The sequence below is a fragment of the Micromesistius poutassou genome (genome assembly GCF_964030765.1).
Source record: "Micromesistius poutassou genome assembly, chromosome: 10".
In the NCBI taxonomy this organism is placed as follows: Eukaryota; Metazoa; Chordata; class Actinopteri; order Gadiformes; family Gadidae; genus Micromesistius; species Micromesistius poutassou.
Window position 1 is genome coordinate 19,399,479 of NC_140280.1, and position 13,775 is coordinate 19,413,253.

The following is a 13,775-nucleotide window of genomic DNA, read 5'->3' on the forward strand; positions in this document are numbered from 1 at the left end:
AGCGACTTACAATAAAGTACATTTGTTAGAAGAAGGAGAAACAATATATCACTGTCGGTACAGTAAGAATGTTCATAGACCAAGTGCCAGCACCAACAATTGATAGGTTAACCCATTCCCTGTATACAACAAAGATAGCTAGGATAAGATGCTACACATCTTAGTACTATTTTTAAGTGCCAGGATGTACAACATACAATAAGTGCCTACATTAAGTGCCAGGACGTACACATACAATAAGTGGGTGGGAGGGGATGGCTATGCAGAGTCTAGGTGAACTCTTTTGCGGAAGCTGGTGAGCAACTCTGCAGTCTGGGCATCGACAGGGAGCTCGTTGATGATGATCAATGAGATGATCGACCTTTGCTTGCTGCCAGACATTCTGAGATGTGTGTTGCAATCAGTGTGCTGTCAGAGGATGGGGAAAGAGAGGAAGAGTGTTGTGAGAGTGTTGTCATCGTAGCAGTGATAGGAAAAAACGGTGATGTGATTACAGAGCCCAATGATCTAGTATATACAGAGAACAGAAGGGAACCAAGTACAGAGCTTTGAGGGACATCAGTGTCGAGAGTGCGGGTTTCTGAGAAGAAGCCATTCCATGTGACCTGATGGGTAAGCACAGAGTCAGCAATGCCAAGTTCTGCGAGAGTGGCGAGGAGGATCTGGTTTTTCACTGTGGACAGGTCGAGGAGAATGAGAACCGATGAGAGGGACAAGGCTCTGGCAACACAGAATGACTCAGTCACCGCGAGGAGAGACGTCTCAGTGGAGTGTGCCGTCTTGAAGCCTGACCGATGAGGGTCAAGCAAGATTGATTTGTGAGAGCTTGGAGGACAGCTGGTTAGAGATGGCACGTTCCAGTGTTTTAGAAAGGAATGAAAGAAAAGATATCGCTCTGTAGTTCTGGATGTCGGTAGTGTCAAGGGTCGGTTTCTTAACTTTATTCCCCATCTTGAAGGATGCTGGAATGAGGCCTGAAGTGAGTAAGGAGTTGATAAGAAATGTGAGAAATAGCAGGATGTCACTCGAGATGGCCTGGAGGAGTAAGGAGGGGATCGGGTCACTCAATTTGTAAGTGTGTGGTTCTGAGCAGTCGTGAAAGTCATAAAGGTTTTAGAGAAAACATACACATTGGGCTCCAAAGTAGCAAGGACAAGGGGCGTAGTCAAAGGTCTACTACTCAATGCTGCTTTATTACTTTGGTATGCTACACTGAGCTATCATCAAGCCCTCTTGGAATGTGATGTATTCTATCTTTCTCTATGAGGTTGTTTGATTGTGTACATGAGCGACCAACCCAGTTTCCCCCTTATCGATAAACAAAGTGTATCCTATCGTATACTATTTGCCCCTCTGGCTTTGCTGTTCTTCTGCACAACCTTGTTAGTTTTTCGTTCTTAGGCTTTTCTATATGCTTGAACTCTGAATAGTGGTCATGGTCGGGTTTTACCCTCAACCGGTCAGTAACCAGTAGGTCTAATATTAACTCTGAAATCACGACCATGACATGTTTAATACCACATTGTTTCTAAAAGATAATACATCTTCCAGTAGTTTTGTTGACAATGTTTATCAAGATCAGACATAAATGTATGTTCTTTATTGGTGTCCTTGAAATATACATGTTTTCTGAAAACAACAACAACAGACAATCACGTCCTCTGCAATCATAGTTAAAAAAAAATACTCTTTTGTACAAGGATGGGCATGGATGTGTTTCCTGAGGCGCAAACAGCATCCTGTAGGTGTGTGAAATCGATCAGGATACATGACAAAGCTTCATCCCACAGGAGATTTAATTGTTGACTATACTCTTGAATCCATCAAAGAGCAAACATTTTGCCTGGGGAGGGGAGAGAAGAAGACTCAGTTTGCTTTTGCTTTGCTTGTTATACTTGTTACACTTGACACAGGCAAGCACATACGTGTGTGTGTGTGTGGATGTGTGTGTGTTTGTGTTACTGTGCGTGTGCATGTGTGTTAGTTTGTGCAGGAACAGACGTGCACAAACAAACTGTTTGTGTGTATGTATGTGTGTGTGTGTGTGTGTGTGTGTGTGTGTGTGTGTGAGAGTGTATTTGTGCTGGTGTGTGCACACAACTGTATGTTTGTTTGTAGATAGATAGATAGATAGATATAGTCCTTTATTAATCCCCCTTAGGAGAAATTCACAAGTGACCAGCAGTACAGTGGGAAAAGAGAGTGTGAAACAAGAGTATATATACAAATAAATTTACCAATTTGAAATAAAATATAATTGTGTATGTGTGTGTGAGCGGACCTCATGCCAGCTCAGTGTGTCTGGGGGTAGTGCTATATGGCAGTGAGGGCAGGTGTGAGTCTGATCCACCAGGTCCTGGTTCCTGATGACCCAGCTCGGACCCTCGCTCCCCCACAGGGGGAGTGCGGTGGAGCGGGAGGAGTAGGCCACGCCAAAGTGAGGCCGAGGGTCCGTCTGGTAGTTCACTCTCTGGCCACTGGGCGGCACTGGTGTCACAGAATTGTAGTCCTGTTGCAACACCATCACGTCAGGCTGTGCCAGAGAGTTGGAGGGACCAAAAGAAACATGTTGTGTTGTTAATGCTTAACAATGTTTCAGATCTGTTACTGTTTAGTCTTTCTTCACTTCAACAGAGCAACATTGACAATGATACTTTAACCTGTTCGGGATCATGAGGGCGATGCTCTGGCTCAAGAGACCTCAGGCAATACCAGCAGGGCTCAGAGACTCGATCTTAGATTTAAAAAAAAAAAAATAGAAAAACTGATGCACTTTTCACTTCAAATCCCTTGAAGCACTATTGTTGATTTCAATAACCCCAAAATAGGCCATATTCGTTCATCGAGGGGCAAAGGACATCAGCCGAACCACAACGCCTCACCCTGTACCCCGGTGAAATGTGAAGAGAGTGGCGACGAAGGCTGCGTCTGGGGTGAATTTTCCCCCAGCAGCCCGTCAGACAATGACAGGCGGTTGGCTTGGCCCTCCCGGGAGTCCCTGGCCACGGGAGGGGCCTGTGATGATGATGATGACGACGAGGTCTCTGCGTCACCCAGCCTGCGTGCGTCCGACTCATTGTCGATGACACTCGCGGTGCCCCCCGCTGCGACATAACAGCTAGCGTCTTCCGACTGGAAAACAACAAGCGCAGATCAACAACCCCCCTTTTCACATGCGTCTGTCAACAGACTGTCTTTTTGTATCATTCAGAATATTTGAAAAATACATTGAGTGGATGACAGTTGTGTGATTGTGTGCACGTGTAGTGGTGTGTGGTGGTTTGATCGTGGTTATTTTCCTATAGGATGGGCCTTCACTCGGCCCTTTGTTGATTTGAGTTTAGCTGAGGTCAATGAAAATAAATAGGAATCTAAAAAAGTGTATAAATCGGACCTGGTTGGGGCCACCCTCCTCAGTGACGTGGATCGCAGGGGGGGCTGTGTTGTCATCCCCTCCACCACCACCCACCACCTCGGCCTGTCCGTCAACCGGGATTAAAGGCTCGTCGCTGAAACGAGGGCGAGAGTTGTGAGTGCAAGAACAAGATTAGGTTATCGACATGGACATCTACTACAGCTGATTAATAGCATCAACAACAACAACAACAACAACACGCACACGCACATATAGGCCTACCACAACCGTCCTACCGTGGCGTATAAATTCCCTCGTGCTCGCTCTCTCCCTCCATCCCTTCTTGGTTTCCCGCCCAGGATGTCCGGCTTGTCTACCGTAATCTCTCCTCTCGCTGACTTCTGACTTTTTTTTTTTTTACCTGATGCACGTCGCTCTCGCTCTCTCTCTCTCTCTCTCTCTCTCTCTCCACACCTTTCTTCCCCTCTTTGTGCTATCTATCGCTCTCTTTCTCTCCGTTCCTCCCCGCAACTCTCACTCCACTCCCGCTGAAACGGAAACTCCAGTGTCTGAATATTTCATGTGTCTGAATAGCTCACAAGCAGCTTTGCTGTAAAGAGCAAGCAGGTTAGGGCTCCGATGTCTCCGTTGTCTAACACACCCTGACATACTGGGGCATATAGGCTACAGTGTAACTTCTAACACCCTATGTTTGAAACAACTTAAACCTACATCTATCAAATAGGCAGAAAGTCAACAGATCAACAGAACACTCAGTCAACAGAGCACTAATGTTAAAAGTTATGAACCTAGTCATTGTTAACGCCATTTTTGATGTAAATATGTCCAGCAGATCATGTTGTTACATGGCAGTGTAATTTGAGATTTAATAAAAATGTTGTTTGTCTTGGGGTATTTTCTTACACATAATTTAAGAGTAACAAAGCTGCAAGTATGAAGTCTGTCCAGAAGATGGCGGTAGAGGTTCGCCTCGTCAATGAGGCGTAACAATGAAGCACCGCTGACAAACCCACGCCTCAGCATTGGTCTTTCTTCCTCTCTCCTCTCTTCTCTATCTCTTGTTGTCTGTTCGCCATGGGGGTTTTCAATCTCAATCACTTTTCTTGTCAATTTTGTTAAAATATTTCCTTTTCAGTTAGATCCACATTCAGTTAGATCCACACTCCTACATGATTGAGATTTCACAATATTCCATGTATATATACAACGTATGGACATAGACTATCCATTGTACTATGTGTGTGTATGTGCACATGTGTCTGTTTGTGTGTGTATATCTGTGTGTGTGTGTGTGTGCGCGTGTGTGTTTGTGCATGCGTGTGTGTGTGTATATACTGAATGTGTGTGTGTGCGTGCGCGTGTGTGTGTGTGTGTGTGTTTATGTGTGCGTGTGTGTATGTTTATGTGTGTGTGTATATGCGTGTTTATCTGTGTGTGTGTGTGTGTGTGTGTGTGTAGCCCTGTTTGTAATGGCATGGCAGGTACAGGATAAATTGAGTGTTTTCCGTGTATTTTGTGCCTTTTTGTGGGAGGAGGGCTCCGGGAACATAAGAGGCGATGACTCACCGGTCCTTTGTGACAGTGGTGCAGAGAGAGAGAGTGGCTTTCTATAACACACAGTGCAGGGCAGGGACTGGCTGGGAGGCAGAATTAACCAGAATAGGGGACGTTGATAATAGCACAGAGAGAAGGTAAGGACACTGAGAAGATGATCAAGGTTCAAGAGCAGCAAACATAGATGAAAGGCAAGAAGGAAAGAGGATTGAAAATTTAATAAAGAAAGAAAGGCATGTGGCCAGGCACAATTGAAACGCTGCGTCTGGTCTGTAAATGGCTGGTAAAAGCTTGTTGTGTTGTGGTTTCGGGGAAGAAGGGGAATATATTCCACAAAGAACAAACAAAAGCAAATATAGTGACAGGAGGTAGGGTTTTTATAATTGCAGCTTAAAGGGATTATACAGAAAGGGCTTTGACCTGTGAAGTGTTGCTTGAGAACATGAATGTTTTTGATGAGCCTTTCTGTTGCATTACAATGAATTATCCCCATTATTTAATAAACGTTTGTGATTGGACTGAAGCACATTTCATGGGTCACAACCGGGGCATGTATTCAAATTGCTGTTCCAAGTCGAAGTCTCTGCATGAGTGTTTGTTCATTATCCCATAATAAGTGCATCCCCAATATACTTAATACTGGACCCTGAACCTTGTTTTGTCATTTAAATGGATCATGACAATATATTGGCCCAAAAGCTCATCTCATGAGGTTAGAGATTACCCTCAACGTTGAATCTAGGAAGGAACGGAAGGGCAAATTCAATAGGAACAAATGAAAAAGGAAGGAAGTCTGTATGAGATGGGTGAAATGTACAGTACCGTTCATCTGGAACAAACTTCCCCGATGCAAACATTGAACCCACTCAATGTGCATCAATCAGAGTCTGTCTACATCGACCTAATAGCTAGTGATAATGTAGTCGTTAGTCTGATTAATGCATTAATATGCATGAGTGCTTATAATGGTTAATAGTGACACCCGGCGACAGTGCAGAGACACCTAATGGCTGTGTATGTGCTGCACACTGGGAGAACACTTCCAACTCCAGCGAATGAGGAGAGGAATTCAAACAAGATATGGCAGAACCTGTCCATCAACAGCACCTCACTCTGTGATTGGACGACTGAGGGGCCATGAGTCAGTCACTATCTCCAATGCCAGCAGCTACATTTTTATACAGTTAAAAGAGAGTGTGTGTGCGCGTGCGTGCGTGCATGTGTGCATGTGTGTGTGTGTGTGTGTGTGTGTGTGCGTGCGTGCGTGCATGTGTGTGTGTGTGTGCGTGCGTTTGAGCGTGTGTGTGTGTGTGTGTGCGTGTGTGTGTGTGCGCGCGTGCGTGCGTGCGTGCGTGCGTGCGTGCGTGAGTGCGTGCATGCGTGCGTGCGTGTGTGTGTGTGTGTGTGTGCGTGCGTGCGTGCGGGCGTTTCTACGTGTCTGTGTGCCCGTGCGTGAGTGTGTTAGTGAGTGTGTTAGTGTGTTGTAGTGTGTGCAATACTGCGGAGTAAAGTGTACAGATGGATGACTCATACACCAATCATGTGACTCATCAATCACTGCAGTGCCCATCTCCCCCCCCCCCCACCACCACCCACCGCAACCTCTCTCCCCCCCCCCCCACACCCACTGCAACCTCTCCCTCCCACCCACCCCCCTCCCCCAACACATCCTGAAAATTACCCGTCTTTTTTTGGTGACTTCTCCCTTTCTGGTTCTCATAACTCTTTGTCCTCTGTCTCCAGCCCTCTGCCATATTGTTTCTGCTCCTCTGCACTTCTTTGTGTCGTTGTCCATTCTCTAGGTGCAGCGGATTCATAGGCTAAGCACGCTACAGTTGGTTGCAAGCGCGTTCCCTTGTTTTCCTCAGCCACATTTTATTTACTGTATGTTTTTTCCCCCCCGTGGACTTCAGTCCTTCCACCATGGCGCTCTTGAAGAAGGCATGAAAAAAAGCTGAGCTTTAATAAAATAATTGCTTTTATTCTTTCTCTTATAGCAAAACTATTAATCATCATGCTGTTATTTACACATTGCACAGGAATATTTATTTCACACTGTACATCTTACAATGCTAAAAGTGACATGGACCACAACATTCTCCTTTGACAGACAGACGGCCTACCTGCAGACACAGTGGCTATCTTCCTTTGAGAATAATTCTTTTTTTTATGTTCACAGTTTATTCAGAGAAACAGCCATCTTGATTTCTCCACACTGTTTAATTTTTTCTCTTTTTTTTCATCTTTTTTTTGTTTATTTTTTTTGTTGCAAGTAAAAAGACGTGCATTTAACGTTTTGAACGCAATCCCTGACTTTCCAACCTGTATCTTTTCAATACCAACTCTTCAGAAATGAATAACATTTGTTTTGCCTCTTGGTTCATATCTTCTCTCAATCCCATTGAGGCTGCAGGCTGCAGAATAAATGTGTGACTTCAAGTATTTTTTCAGAACAAAGAAAAAGCAGATTTGAGGGGTGAAAAAGGTCAAAGAAATTATAATAAAATCGAAATAAAAGACAGGTGCCCTGGCAGCAGCTAATGATGTTACACAAGTAACACATTGGGAAAGACAATTAAAACACAATAGATGTTTGGCAACTAAGGGTTGTCCATGACTATTAATACTAAACTAATATTGGCAAACGTGATTTGAAATACAATGTCTTTACTATAACAACATCTGTATCCCAAAACAACTGATAAACCCTCAGAGCACCAGGCTAGAGATGTTCAATGGTGAAAGTTGTGCTTTTGGAATCCACGGGTTCACTCATTGGGATCATTTAGGATTGTTGTTACATGATGGGATAGATCTGAATTTGGTTGATGGTATAATGGATGTTATATTTGGCATGAAAGACAAAAACACAAGTATTGTGCGTAATATTTGATATGTACCATGACATTAATATGTCAAAGACCAAAAATAAAAACATTTGTAAACATGAGTTTCACACATTTGGCACATTTTCTTATGAATTGTTGTCACTGTGTATCTGTATATGTGTGCGTGCGTGCGTGCGTGCGTGCGCCGTGCGTGGGTGCATGCTTGCGGTTGTGTGTGTGTGTGTGTGTGTGTGTGTGTGTGTGTGTGTGTGCCTTCTCACCAAGAACTCTGAAACACAGAACGTAAGAACATCAGAGATTGACCTGAATGGAGCCAGACATACACTGGGGTACGTTCTGTTTTTGAATGTAAACTGATCCAGAGGCTGAATACGGTCACAGGGCGAAACTCTACCTGAAACCCCTGTTTCCCCTCCCCGACCCTAAATCAACAAAACGACAGGAGAAGAAATCAACAACACAAAAGCAAACCCTTTTTCTTCCTAACCCTTGCATTCCCTCGGGGCTTAAATGTACACATTCCCTTCCCACGTCATCGCCTTTGATTCTTTTTTTAAATATTTTAATCTCTTCATTCTCTTCTCTCATCTGCTCTATCGGTTCCCCACAGAGGGTTGGGCTCTGCTCAGACCCAGGTCCGGACACCCCTCAGTACATTCTGCGCTTCATGTAGATCCTCTCGATAAAGTTCTCCAGCTCCTCCTCACTGTCCAGCTGAGGAACCAGTCCGTCTTCCTCATAGTCGTCTGCGTGGGGGGTCACCTGGGGGTAGAAGTAGTGGGGGCGCCTGCCTCTCCTGGCCGGAGTTATTGGTTTGGGGGGGGGTAAGGGCTGGTAGGTCCGTGGGTGGGGGAGGATGTAATTGGAGATATAAGGGGTGATGGCGCTCTGGGGCGGGGGCTGCTGCCTCCAGCCCTGCCCCCCGCGACCTTTCCCCCCCGACCGGAACCTGCGCCTCGGGGTCGGGAGTTCGAGTTCCGGGGGTCCGAACTGCTGGTCCATGGAAGGGGACGCTTTGCCATAATAGTGTTGCTTAGGGTACGGGAAATACACAGGGTAGTAGGCGCGATATGGCTTCTGGTAGTAGGGATAGGAGGGGAAGGCCAAAAACTGTTTCTGCGGCTTGTACCAGTAGTCACGCTGCTTCTGCGGCTTGTACCAAAAGTCCTGCTTGTACGCCCTGACCTTGTCCTTCTGCCACTTCTTGCCCGACCTGTACTTGTAGCCGGCCTTCTTGGGGTTGCTGGAGGCCGTGTAGTGGTACATGGGCGGAGCGGCCAGCGGCGGCGGCACCAGGGGCCGGAACCGCTGGGTGACGGGGTGGAGGTTGGCGGGCAGCTGCTGCAGCTCTTTCCTCTTCTTCTTCTTCTCCTCCACGTCGCTGATGATCTCCACCACGTCGTCGGCGGGCAGGTGCAGCTTGCTGCTGATCTCGATCAGCCGGTCGATCATCTGCTGGTCCATGTCGTCGTCGTCGTCGTCGTCGTCGCCGCCGCCGCCGGTGACCACCTCCTCGGACCGCTTGTCCTCGGCCGTGTTGCCGACGGCGCCCGCGCTGCTCTTCTGCCGCGGCTTCAAGTAGGGCGGCGGCGGCGTCTTGCGGCCCATGTACTGCAGCAGCATGTCCGAGGCGATGTCCGCCAGCCGCTGCTCCTCCTCGCGGGCGCGCTCCGCCTCCTCCTGCTGCCGCAGCACCTCCTGCTTCTCGGCGCGGGCCCTCGCCTCCTCCTCCAGGCGGGAGAGGCTCTCCTCCTCCTTCTCCACCTCCTCCTCCAGCTCCTCGCCCTCGTTGTCGAAGTCGTCCATGAAGTTGCCGCCCTGGGCGGGCCGGTTGCGGGCCTGCTCCTCGGGCCAGTGCTGCTTCTTGCCGGCGCGGGCCAGCTGCGTGTTGTAGGCCTTGTAGCCCTTCAGCGGGGGCAGGATCTCGTTGTCTTGGAGACCCAGGTCAATGTTTTGAAAGTAACCCCTGGTCTTGCGACGCAGCTTGGACTCGTCCCCCCGGGGGCCCGGATTGTCTGGCTCCCCCAGCGACGGATCCCCCCCCTCCTCCCCCCCCTCCTCCTCCTCCTCCTCCTCCTCCTCCTCTTCCCGCCGCTCCTCCGGGACCGGCCCTCCCTCTCTACTCCCCACGAGGGCCAGCCCCACCTCCCCCAGCAGCCAGCCCGCATCCCCCCCAGGCCTCTCCCCCTCCGCTGCCCCCGCTCCCTGCACCATGTCCTCCTGGGACGCCGTCACATATCTCTGCTCGCCGACCCTTGCTCTCCCCCTCTGCTCCTCCTCCTCCTCCTCCTCCTCCTCCTCCTCCTCCTCCCCCCTGGCAGCCCCTCGCTCTGCGTCCCCCCCATCATCCCCCCCATCCTCCCCCCCCTGGGTTTCCATCCGGGCCCCCGTCCCGTTCTCCTGCACCCCCCGGGCCCCCGGGCGGTCCAGGACCTCCAGCAGAGCGTGGAGCAGCAGCGCGGGGTCCAGGGGGGGGTTATCTCTGAGCTCCCCCCGGCCCGGCTCCTCCTCCGGGAGGCGGAGGCGTGGGAGCGAGAGGGCGCCGCCGCCGCCGCCGCCGAGGCTGTCTTCCCTGAGGTCTGTCCGTGCGCGCCCCTCGGCCGCCCCTCCCTCGCCTCCCTCCCCCCGCACAGGGGCGGCGCCAGCCAGCTGTGGAGTGACAAAGAGCAGGACCAATAGGACGAGGTGGGCTGGGGAAGAGGCGTGACGACAGGTCATGACCATGCAGAACTGGCAGGAGGGAGGTTAAGCACCTGGATGGCGTGCGGACGGGAGGGACACAAAGAGAGACACAGTGTGAGAACGCTGAGCACATACCTCCTTCAATGAGACAATGACTGCAGCGCCTGATGATTGTTATATTTTTTTATTAGGATATATTATTTTTGTGTTATTATTATTATTTGATCGTCATTTTTGTCACATTTACAGAATTCGATCAATGTCAGATGGAATAAACGTATTGAGACGAGATACACGCAGAGAAAGAAACTTATGCATAAAAAAAAAATACTTACTCACGATGTCATATTTGCACACATTTACATACATTTGGAAATATATCCCATTATGCGTTCCGTTTTGTGCGCTGAGGCTCTCGTGACAATTTCTGTTCCGAGCGTTGAACGAACAAACCCAATTTGCCTTCGCATCACAGTAGTTCGCAGAGTGGTGAGAGGCAGAGGTAATTGATTTGGAGATGAATGCCATTATCGAAAAGGAGAAGCCTATTTTATGTCCAGCATGCGTTAATCGAATCGAAACAGCGCAAGGAAAAGCAAAAAAAAAAAAGGGAAACATATTCATTGATGATGTTCAATATGTTTTATGATTTCCTTCTATGGATTTAATTAAAGTAAGAAGAATAGCCCGGTAGGACGTCATCATTATTTATTTGAGTCTTGCGAGCCCCCGGCTCAAAGTTAATTGCATTCAGAAAACGTCCCAATTCTCCTTTAAACGCAAGGAGCGCCATCGGTTCCAAGTGCGCGTTCTGCTCCCTCGTTTCAAACCAAACATAGTGGTTAATCCGATATGTCTCTGTTCAGATTGCATTAACTTAACATAGTGGTTATTCCGAGATGGCTCTATTCAGATGCTAGTCTGGTGTGCCATGCGCCATGGCGATGTGACCACAGAAGCCATCAGGATGACGGCACTGGGAGAGGAGTCATGCGTAAAGGCGCCAGCTACGGTAGGCGATTTAACCCTCCGGGCTCTGAAGCAGCGATTTTCAATTTTAAAATGTAGGCATATGGTTGTGCGTTATTAAGGCTTGGTGTTTAGGCACCGAGGTTGCAAAACGACCAGTCGGTTGAAGAGAAGGGGTTTGTTTTGGGTTTTTTGCAACGACTCGTCCATGGTCCACTGTTGCAGTGGCGGAATGCAGTCGTGTCCAATTATGGATGAACAATGCACCGAGAAGCCGAGTCCAAAGAACTATATTTTTATTTGATCAGCAAGCTGATCAACACCACGTGTTGCTCAACGGAGATCACTGGTTAACATGGTTTTATTCTTAAAGCACTGCTGGTTTCACACCCTTTTTTATTTTTTGGACATGCACCATCGTTTAAAGAAATAATATTGTAAAATATTTGTCAATTAATAATGACGTGTAAATATCTGCACTGTCGATTAACACTGAGATAAATCATGATTAAATCTAGATTTCATTTATTTTTCGAATAGTGTTCTGAAAACCAAATCGGAAACAATAACCGCACATAAAGACTGCTTGATGTGGCGGACGGGTCACATAATTCCAGTGGCGAATTTTCATAAAATATGATATTTTATAACTGAATAAGATCACAACTAAAAAACACTTACAAAACGATCTTCTGAATCAAATGAATGTTAATATTTTAAAATAAACCCTGGTTTATTTTTTTTGACAGACAAGATAACATCCATCTTAACATCTTAATTGGATACATGTTAAATATATCAATATACCTGAATTAATAATAAATTGGCCAAGATAAAAAAAAAATGGAATGACTATACGAATCAAATTAATTCAAAGTGCCTACAAAGCATTAATATATAGGCATATATATATATATATATATATGGTCCATTGTTCTTACCTGTAGTCCCACGCGGGTAAACGGTTCAACTCACAACGAGGTTAAAGCCCAGAATATTTCAATAATACTGGATAGACTCTTGATTCTTAAAAAATAAAAAAGGTGTTGTTTTTCCCCACTGTCTTCAGCCTGTAACCAACATAAAAACGGCGACTTGTTCGGTCGTGTGGTGTATTTGTATTGCATGTGAAGTCGTAATAACATGCAATTGAGAGAATGTTTTCAGCGCCGCGGTCAGCGCAACTTTATTGTATATACCCCTGGCTCACCCACGTGACCGCCCCCCCCCCCTTCGACCTGCCCGCCACGCTGACGTCACGTCCATTGATAAGAACGTTCATGTCGAACTGGAACCGAGTCTACGCTGGCCCCAGCTGGTGAATGAACGGAAATGGCATGAATGAAATAGCACTTTTCTTCAATGAAAAGAGAAAATTGTAGAGATGAGCTTGTGAGCTTCCACATTAAAACAACACGTAGCTTCCTTCCTTCCCCCTTTTTTCCAGGAGCAAGGGGGAGAAAAAAACGTGTCCTCTTAAATCTGGATTATTTTTATGGGCTCCGAACTATGAATGAGAGAAATCTTCTCAGTCTCTGACTTAAAAATAATAAAATAAACACTATGGAGCACTCCTGGCCATAGCTTACTCCCCAACGGGGTGTTTAAATAGACATTTAGATTAAAATATTTCTAATATATTATGACATTTTATAATGAAACAGAAGGTTATAAGCACCAGCTCTTTGATTCATCTTTGTTGTACTGCCTCCATACAGCTCTAAAGGTCTGTGTTGATAAGTCGTAAACTTTGTTAAAGGCTTATCTTCTATTACTAAAGCTATATCAGGTATTAGTGGTTCTACGTAGGTACCATTTACATGTCCTTCATTTTCGTCCCTGCTCAAGCATTGTTTGTACGTTCATCAAACCATATAAGGCCTTACATATAGGTACACCAGACCATATAAGGCCTTGTATATTATTAAACCAGATCATATAAGGCCTTACATATATAGGTCCGTCAGGCATATATGGCCCTCGAAATTAGTCAGAATCAGAACATATAAGGAACATATCAGAACATATAAGGTCTTGATTAAGGTACATCTGGCCATATTAGGCCTTGTATATAATTACATCAGACCAATAGGCCTATATAGGCAATATTGGGTCTTATTAGACCATATAAGACCTTTTATATATGGTTATCAGAGCATATTAGGCGGTGGACATAACCGCAACAGGCTATATAAGACCTCTTCATAATAACATTGCAAGAAAATTACAGTGGCCTGTGAAAAACACATTAGCTAAATCATCATTAGCTATAAAAGGCCTTACATATACAGGTCTTACATAAGGTCTGTATACAAGGCCTATATGTTCATTATGAGCCCCTGTAT

General features: G+C 46.5%; 2 protein-coding genes across 2 annotated transcripts; both read right to left on the bottom strand.

Moving 5' to 3' along the window:
• Window positions 1-1,795: 1,795 nt before the first annotated feature.
• LOC311354570 (uncharacterized protein) lies at window positions 1,796-3,692 on the bottom strand (the record flags this gene model as incomplete). The annotated part of the gene is made up of 6 exons (XM_084474378.1): window positions 1,796-1,843; window positions 2,282-2,533; window positions 2,661-2,734; window positions 2,883-3,132; window positions 3,395-3,509; window positions 3,652-3,692. 6 exons carry the CDS (start codon window positions 3,690-3,692, stop codon window positions 1,796-1,798), a joined length of 780 nt encoding a protein of 259 aa, XP_084330504.1.
• Window positions 3,693-8,427: 4,735 nt separating this feature from the next.
• LOC311354482 (uncharacterized protein) lies at window positions 8,428-10,503 on the bottom strand (the record flags this gene model as incomplete). The annotated part of the gene is made up of 3 exons (XM_084474278.1): window positions 8,428-9,794; window positions 9,903-9,999; window positions 10,165-10,503. The coding sequence occupies 3 exons, from the start codon at window positions 10,501-10,503 to the stop codon at window positions 8,428-8,430; spliced, it is 1,803 nt and encodes a 600-aa protein (XP_084330404.1).
• Between the last annotated feature and the right edge of the window lie 3,272 nt (window positions 10,504-13,775).